Source organism: Staurois parvus, unplaced genomic scaffold, assembly GCF_062004578.1.
Source record: "Staurois parvus isolate SC_StPar_1 unplaced genomic scaffold, SC_StPar_1.0 ptg000267l, whole genome shotgun sequence".
NCBI lineage: Eukaryota > Metazoa > Chordata > Amphibia > Anura > Ranidae > Staurois > Staurois parvus.
The window spans coordinates 107501-116436 of NW_028318063.1; the positions used below are offsets into that span (position 1 = coordinate 107501).

At 36.0% G+C, this 8936-nt stretch overlaps 1 protein-coding gene across 1 annotated transcript; it reads left to right on the forward strand.

Annotated features, from left to right (window-relative positions):
- The first annotated feature begins 195 nt into the window (after nucleotides 1-195).
- Nucleotides 196-1143, forward strand: LOC149459219 (olfactory receptor 5V1-like). Its single transcript, XM_089681423.1, has one exon. It carries the CDS (start codon nucleotides 196-198, stop codon nucleotides 1141-1143), a length of 948 nt encoding a protein of 315 aa, XP_089537549.1.
- Nucleotides 1144-8936: the final 7793 nt, after the last annotated feature.

The window sequence follows — 8936 nt, forward strand, 5'->3', positions numbered from 1 at the left end:
CTTATTGTTTGCGTTTTTAGGAAAAAAAATAAACCTTTATTTTTCTAATTAAACTTTATAAGAAAAACTTTTATATCAACTATTTTCCAGTATTTTGTAAATAATTGAAGAAAAATCTATAATTTTTTAGAGTGTGTTTTTTATTATTGAACTACTTAAGTTTACTTTTTAAACCATTACGTGTAAATATACAGTATGCTGGAAACTGTTGTGCAGAACAAGACACAAACACCTGTAAGGACTTTCCTTCTATTAAGACTTTCAGATGTTTTCAGTCTCCAAATAATCTTCATCTTTATATTTTCAATGATGTACCTGATGATTTTGTCTGGAAACCTTCTGTTAATCATTGTTGTGAGACTTAATGTACGACTTCAGACTCCCATGTACTTTTTCTTGAGTAACCTCTCTGTTATTGATATTTGCTTTTCTTCAACAGTAGTTCCCAAAATTTTGGTAAACACCATATCTCAGGATCGCAGTATTAGCTTTGTAGGATGTGCAACCCAAATGTATTTCCATTTATCTGTGGGAGGTGTGGAGTGCTTACTGCTGGCAGTCATGGCCTATGACAGATACACTGCCATCTGTAAACCATTACAATATAACCTTATCATGAAAAAAAAACTCTGCACGGGTCTAGTGGTTGGATGTTGGGTTGTGAGTTTTACAAACTCTTTAATCTTGACAACATTTACCTTTCAGTTGCCATTCTGCAAATCAAACCTCATCAGTCACTTTTTCTGTGAGATGCCACCTCTTCTCCGCCTTTCCTGCAGAGATATCTGGTTTAACGAATTAGCAGAGTACATCTCAGGAGCGATTGTTGCTCTTGGTTCCTTCACACTCATCCTTGTGTCCTATATTTGGATCACACTGACTGTCTTGAAATTTCGCTCTACCAAAGAAAAACTAAAAGCATTTTCTACCTGTGCCTCACACATAGCTGTTGTGACCCTTTACTATGGCACTATCATGTTCATGCATTTGCATCCCAGGTCATCTTCTTCTGCAGAGCAAGACAGAGTGGTGACTATTCTCTATACTGTGGTGACACCTGTTCTTAATCCCATCATATACAGTATCAGAAATAAGGATATCAAAGAAGCTATCAAAAAGACAATATGTTTTGTTTCATATTGATAGTATTATGTTTATAAAGAAAGACCGGAAACAAACATTTTCTTAGCAATTCATGAAACTGTCACCTATAGTTGAAAAAATCACAGAGCAGTGCAGAGACAAGGTGCTTTAGCACCAAAGAAAAAAATAGCAAAATGTTGCCCTGTCTCATTTAGTTTAGCCCATAAATCCTTTTCAAATAATCAAGGTGTAGACAATGGCTGTTTCTCAATCTAGCAGAAAAGGGCCTTTAGACAGTTGTAATTTGTACATTTGTCCCTAGTGGATGATTTACCTTTAACCTTTGCTCTGGTGGCAACTCAAAGACCATATTCACAAGACTGCTGAGGCCTGTACAGGAGGTGGCCATTTGTTTATGTGGCTGATGCTGTCTGGTGAAGCTAACAGGTAACCTATGTAAATTTATGGGGGTACAGTCGCAGCAACTCATCCTGTTTTGACAGGCATGTGGCAGAGTGGCCTCAAATGCACACTGTCTATATCTGGGGCCTATTCACCCACACCCACAAGCATGCCTGTCAAATTAGGACAATCTGTGTGGACACATCACCATAGACTTGGGTTGACACAGGTTGATTGCATGCAGCACCTGGCGGTTTCAGCCACATAACCAAATGCCCTATTCATAATGTATGGACCTCAGTACCTGTGTAAATGAGGCCTAAAAATATGGATTTTGCTTTACTTTGTGTGAGGTGAAAAAAGTTTTGTCTTTACATAAATTTTAAACTATAGAAGTTCATCTGGTACACACTTTTGAATGCCAACCCTCTGTGTCGGCCTGATGGAACTTGAAATTGCTTGCCCTAGGAAGTCCATTGTTTTACAATACACACTGGCTAACTATGTAAGTGGTGACAAATGTTTCGTATGTTGTGTTTTGTTGAAATTATCTATACATATATTGTTTACGTCAGTTTATCATTCTTAGATACTTTGCTAGCCCCTGAAGAAGTGACCTTATGGAAGAAATATCCTGTTCTCACCATCTGTACTCAACACACTTGTTGGAACTAGTTCTCCATGTTTGGTTGATTGTGGGATGTTAGCTGTGGGCTAATTGTGCAATGTAAATTTTTTCTAGATATATTTTAGAGGTGATATGTTAAAATAACAGAACATTGATTTTATTTTTTTGTGTACTGATTTTTTGTGCCTAAAAATTAATTCAATATTCTTTTCTCTAATATCTAACTTTAGGGATGTGGCACTATGGTATAAGCTGGATCTTGGCCTCCTATCACCTGATGGTCGTCCCATTTTTTCAATCTACTGGTACAAATGTTCTATTGCTTCAATTTAAGTATCACAGTTCTACAAAAATTATAACGTACTGTGGCTAGTAACAGTTTGCATATGCAATAGTTTGCATAAAAGAAAGCCTGACTATAAATAATTGGGCTTTAGCATATTACATATTACAGTAATGCACGCATAATAAAAAGGAAAGAGATGTTAGATTATCATCTACTCTTGCCAAAAAAGAAAATCATGGAGATTCCTGGAAAAGTTTAACCTGACCAGAAAACTAGTACATTTGTCTCTCATAACTTAATGATGCAAATTTTTCATTGCTCAATTCAAATAACAAAGTTCTACAAAATCAAGTTAGGGCTGAAATCATAAGGTAAAATATTAAAAACTATTAAAAAGTGCTCTACAAACAAGAATCAAACAATAGGACCTTGGTTACAGAAGTCAGTAACAGCTAGCATATTCAATAGTTTGCATAAAAGAAAACCTGTCCATAAATAATTGGGTTTCAAGAGCTTGCTCAATTACCATAGCTCGTTGAGAGATCCTGGCAGTGACAGTGTCTGTTTTCTGATCACTCCTCCCTCCTAAATGTTTACATGTATTCGTGGATCTGCCCAAAAGTCCTCTTTCAATGGTTCAATGTACAACATATCCAATCGTCATCCATGTCCACAATAGTTTGGAATCAATTGTATTGTCATATTTTGTTAACAAATAAACATTTACACATTTATAAAACTATATTATATGTTTTCTAAAGAGAAATTTCCTTTCAGACTAATTTTCTCTAATTGAAACTTCATATGGTAGCGGGGAGCTTAGAGAGAGAACAAGTGGCTGAGAAACTGGTGTAAGAACGAGTATTTTAGGTTCCTGGAGAAATTAGCTAACTTTTCAGCAGGTACGCCTCTACTGTCTAGGCTGCATCTAAATGGAGAGGTTTCAGCTCTGTTGGGAGACATAATGGTTTGAAAGCTAAATCCTAAACTAGGATCCAGGAGGGAGGGATCAAAAAAGTATATGCCATTTGGAGAGCAACGGTCTATGGAGGACAAGATATAGAGGGGAGTGGAATAGTGGGGGGATGGGGCCCAACGAGTCAGCAAAGATTTTGAACCACCTAAAACCCAGTACACACTATAAGAAAATCAGATGAATGATGGCCTGGTGTTCCTTGATGTTTCACAGCAGGTTGAAACTGTGGATTGTATTAATTGTAAGAAAATGGTCATGTACTTTGGTTGGAGATCGAGTTGAAGAGAGGGCTTCCCTTGTGGCTCCTTTTTTTCTTTTTTTTTTTTTCTTTTTATTGTTGAACTGGATGGACTTTTGTCTTTTTTTCAGTCAGACTAACTATGTAATTGGCTGTAGAAGAATTAGCATTAGCTGTACTAGATTCCTGACAAAAATTATTCTACAACAAAGGCTTTTTTCAGTTGTTTATTGTTTCCGATCATGCACAGTCTTTCATATCTGATTTAAGCGTTAAACGTTCTCATGCAAGAAAAATTTTGAGTTTGTACCTTCAGAAATTTTTATGTGGAAAGTCTGAATTAGATGTCAAAAGTTGTGTACGCACTATACGAAAATTGAATGATTTTGCCTCATACAGAATTTTTCTTCTGATTTTCTCATAGCCTGTACCCCACTTAAGTCCAATAGAAAAAGAATAGTGGAGTCAAGATATAGCTAAAACTTAGTAATAATAAAATATTAAGTTCTATTACAAAATTAAAATGTATGTTCACTAATGTAAGAAGCCTGGAAATAAAATAAATGAACTGGAACTCCAGGAACACTTTGTCTTCGTAGAAATATTGGAAGTTTGGTTGGACAGCTCATATGTCTGGGCTGCTAATATTGAGTAGTACACTCAATTTTAGAGGGGCATAATTAGCAAAAGAGGTGGAGGGGTATGCATGTATGTGAAGAGCAATCTGAAAGTTAGTTTAAGAGATGATGTCACTAACAAGAACTGTGATGGCTCAGAATCATTATGGCTCGGTCCTGCTTAGAGTGTAACAAATACTAAATTACTTAAGGAAGAGTCTCAGCTACTTTCATAGATTGCAATGGCTAGGAAGCAGGGCAATTTTAATTAACCAGATATTGATTGTACAAATACAACTGCTCACTCAACAAAGGCTTGTTATTTCTTAAATGTATTGCAGGGTAATTTAACAAAACAAATGGTGGAAACCCAATCAAGGAAAAATACTCTGTTGGATGTACTAAGTTACATAAAAAAGAGGAATGTTGGTATGATAAAACCTCTAAATTTCAAAAAAGCTAACTTCAATAAGCTGTGATCTGTGCTGAACAATGCTCAATAGAGCAAAATATTTGCAACAAAGAGCACACAACATAGGAACATGGAAATTTAATCACAAACTACAGGGAAAAGACAAATGTATTCAATCATTTTTCCTTTCCAGTTTCTACTGATGAAAAAGATAGGTTTGATAGTCATAACAATAATGACATTTCACAGAAGGTATCTCTGTTGCTGACAGGTACAAAAGAAACTACAAAAATGTAATGTGAACAAATCACCAGGTGTAGACCAGGAAACTACAGACAAGTCAGCCTAGGATCAATAGCATGTAAGGTATTTGAGGGAAGGGTAAGGGACTCTATACAGAAATTTGTCCGTGATAAAGCTATTAAGTGACAACCAGAATGGATTTATGAAAGACTATTCTTGTCAGATCAATCTATTATTGATCTATGAGGAAGTAAGTGAGAGAGTGGATGGTGGAAGTCCAGTGGACGTAGTTTATTGAGATTTTGCTAAGGCATTTGATTCCGTACCTCATAAACATTTAATCTATAAAATAAGATCTGTTGGAGTTGATGAAAGTGTATATACATGGATAGGAAAATGGTTACATGAACGGGTTTAGAGAGTAGTGATAATTTACTCATTCTCTAAACAGTCTAAAGTGAATTTTCACTGCACTCACTAAGCTAAGGGAAAATTCCCTTGCAAAGTAAACAGTCTATTTGCCTTTAGTAAATCAGCCCCATGGAGTCACTTCACTGACATATTCATTATGGATCTAAATTGAGCATCAACTATTGCACTTTATATAAAATTAATTAAAGTGTTTGTTCACCAATACCAGAAGTCTGCCAAGCAAAACAGGTGAGTTGGAAGCTTTGGTGCCTGAAGAGAACTATGATTTAATTGGTATTTCTGAATCTTGGCTTCATTCTTCGCATGACTGGGCCATTAATATTCCTGGCTACGTTCTCTTTCGGAGAGACAGGGTAAATAGGAAAGATGGTGGTGTCTGTCTATGTTAGAAGTGATCTCAGAGCGTGTGAAAGAGGACCTTGTTGATGGAGAGTGTGATGAGGCTGAAGTATTATGGGTGGAACTGCACATGGGGGAGCGTACTACAAAGCTATTCACTGGAGTTTGTTATAGGCCTCCCAGTGTCAATGAGGAGGTGGAAACTCAGCTCCTTGCACAGATCAAAAGGGCTGCAAGGGCTGGGACAGTGATAATAATGTGGGATTTTAACTACCCAGAAATTGACTAGAGTAATGGTACAGGAACAGTTAAAGGGCAAACATTTTTAAACCTACTACAGGACAATTTTATGAAGTTCATTCAAGCCCCTACTAGGAATGATGCTCTGCTGGACCTGATAATCTCAAACCATGCAGAGCTTATTACGAATGTCCATATAAAAGAACATCTGGGTAGCATTGACCATAACATGATTTAATTTATTGTTAGCTGTAAACAGCAAGCACATATGGGAAAAATAAACACGCTCAATTTCAAGAGAGCTAATTTTCCAAGGCTGAGAGCTGCTCTCCAAGACTTAGACTGGGAGGGAATATTGGCATTGATGAACACAACATAGAAATGGGAGTTCTTCAAAAAAACTGTATGTGAACACACTGCAAAATATATTCCCATGGGCAACAAGTTTAAAAGGCTAAAAATCAAACCTATGTGGCTTACGGCCAAAGTTAAAAGAGCTATAGATAATAAGAAAAGAGCTTTTATTCAATATAAAAGGAACGCTATCATTGTTTAAACATTACAAAAAAGATAACAGAATATGCAAAAAGGAAATACAGGCTGCAAAAATTGAAAATGAACGACAGATTGTGAAAGACAGCAGGACCAACCCTAAAAAATTATTCAAATATATTAATAATAAAAAGGGCCAGTCCAAGCATGTAGGCTCTTTACAAAATAATCTAGAATGGGTGACTGGGGACAAAGAGAAGGGAAATCATGGATTCATGAAAGACAGAAGTTGTCAAATAAATCTGATTTCTTTTTAGGAGGAGGTGAGAAAAACCTTGAACAGAGGGGTGGTGGTGGACGTGGTATACTTGGATTTTGCAAAAGCGTTTGACACTGTTCCCCACACACAGCTAATGTGTAAGGTAAAGTCTACGGGCTTGGAAAAATCTGTATGTAAATAGATAGAAAACTGGCTAAAAGATCGTATTCACAGAGTAGTGGTTAATGATTCATACTCTGAATGGTCTACGGTTGTCAGTGGTGTACCCCAGGGTTCACTGTTGGGACCCTTACTTTTGAATATATTTATAAACTATATAGGGTCTGGGATTTAAAATACCATTTCAGTCTTTGCAGATAACACCAAGCTGTGCAGTGGAATAACGTCCTTACAGGATGTCTCCAATTTACAATAAATCCAATGCACTGTTTAATTTGGCAACTATGTGGCAAATGAGGTTTAATGTTGATAAATGTAAGGTTATGCACTTGGGGGCTAAGAATATGCATGCATCATACATACTGGGGGGGGGTACAACTAGGGGAATCAATGGTGGAGAATGATCTGGGGGTTCTGGTAGATCATAAGCTTAATAATGGCATGTAATGCCAAGCTGCGGTTTCTAAAGCAAGCAAAATCCTCTCTTGTATTAAAAGACTCCAGGGAGAGAGATATAATTTTACCCCGGTACAAATCATTAGTAATACCTCATCTGGAATATGCAGTTCAGTTTGGGGACCAATTCACAAAAAGAACATTGGGGAACTGGAGAAAGTACAGTGAAGGGCAACCAAACTGATAAGGGGCATGGAGGAGCTCAGCTATGAGGAAAGATTAGAGGAACTGAATTTATTCTCTCTCGAGAAGAGGAGATTAAGGGGAGATATGATCAACGTGTATAATACATAAGGGGGGATATGATCAACTTGTATAATACATCAGTGGTTCATATAGTGAACTCGGTGTAGAGCTAGTCACCCTGAGGTCATCACAGAGGACAAGGGGACACTTTTTACATCTGGAGGAAAATAATTTTAATCTCCAAACACGGAAATGTTTCTTCACAGTGAGAGCTGTGAAAATGTGGAATAGACTCTTTCAAGAGTTGGTTCTGGCCAGCTCAGTGGATTGCTTCAAAAAAGGCCTGGATTCTTTCTTAGATACACAGAATATAACTGGATACTAACATTTATAGGTAAAGTTGATCCAGGGAATATTCGATTGCCTCTCGGGGGATCAGGAAGGAATTTTTTTCCCAGCAGGAGCAAATTGGACCATGCTTTGCTGGGGTTTTTTTGCCTTTCTCTAGATCAATTGTGGGTATAGGATTATAATTTTTTTTATATAGTTGAATTGGATGGACTTTTGTCTTCTTTCAGCCAGACTAACTATATAACTCTGTAACTACAAACAACTAAGGTCAGCTTTGTAAATAAAGATAAAACTAATATAAATATGAAATAATTTAATGTATACCTAAATAAATTTTTGTTTTTACACACTTTTTTTTCTACCATAGACAGAAGTATACAAAACATGAAATATTCTCTTAAACAGCAATGCATTTGAAACGAAGCACAATTAATTTTTTTTTTTTTTTAAACATTTGCTAATGATAATTGGCTTGGGACTCTTAAATCTTCAAAGCAAATCTTAGATACAAGATTTCAGAGCTAAAAATTAAGTAAATCTTTGGGGAGCTTATGAATAGCTGTTATATGTTATATACAACCTGTTTGTGCTTTCTTCATCTTCTTCAGTTATTGGAGGAAAAACTCTGTACATAGTTTTCATTTCATTTTTCCTGCACATGCTCTTGTTTTCTTTTTCTGAATTATTATACAGTATATTTTCATAAAATATAGTTAAAGAATAAACAAGTGCCCTATTATCGTAACATCATTTTTTGTGTTTCTTTTTTTTTTTCTTTTTACTGAAAGCTGGTTTTATACCACCTTCTGATTTGAATGTATAACTGCTTAAAATATACTGGGGGTGTCCAACCTTTTTACCTAACTGGGCCACATTGGAAGAAAAGGAATTGTCTTGGTCCACACATAAAATACACAAACAATAAGGATAGCTGATAAGCAGATAAAGTTGAGCTGATCGCAAGTTAATGACCACTGATATAGATAATGTATCCATTTGAGTAATAAAACTTTATGTTTTATATAATTTTAATATAAAAGTAAAAAAGGGCAAGATAAAACTAGTGCAATATTTTTCAGTGTTTGTGATAAACTAATGCATCAACCTCTGGTTCAA

Coding starts and splice junctions, on each gene's coding strand:
- LOC149459219 (XM_089681423.1), top strand. CDS start 196: ATGCTGGAAACTGTTGTGCAGAACAAGACACAAACACCTGTAAGGACT.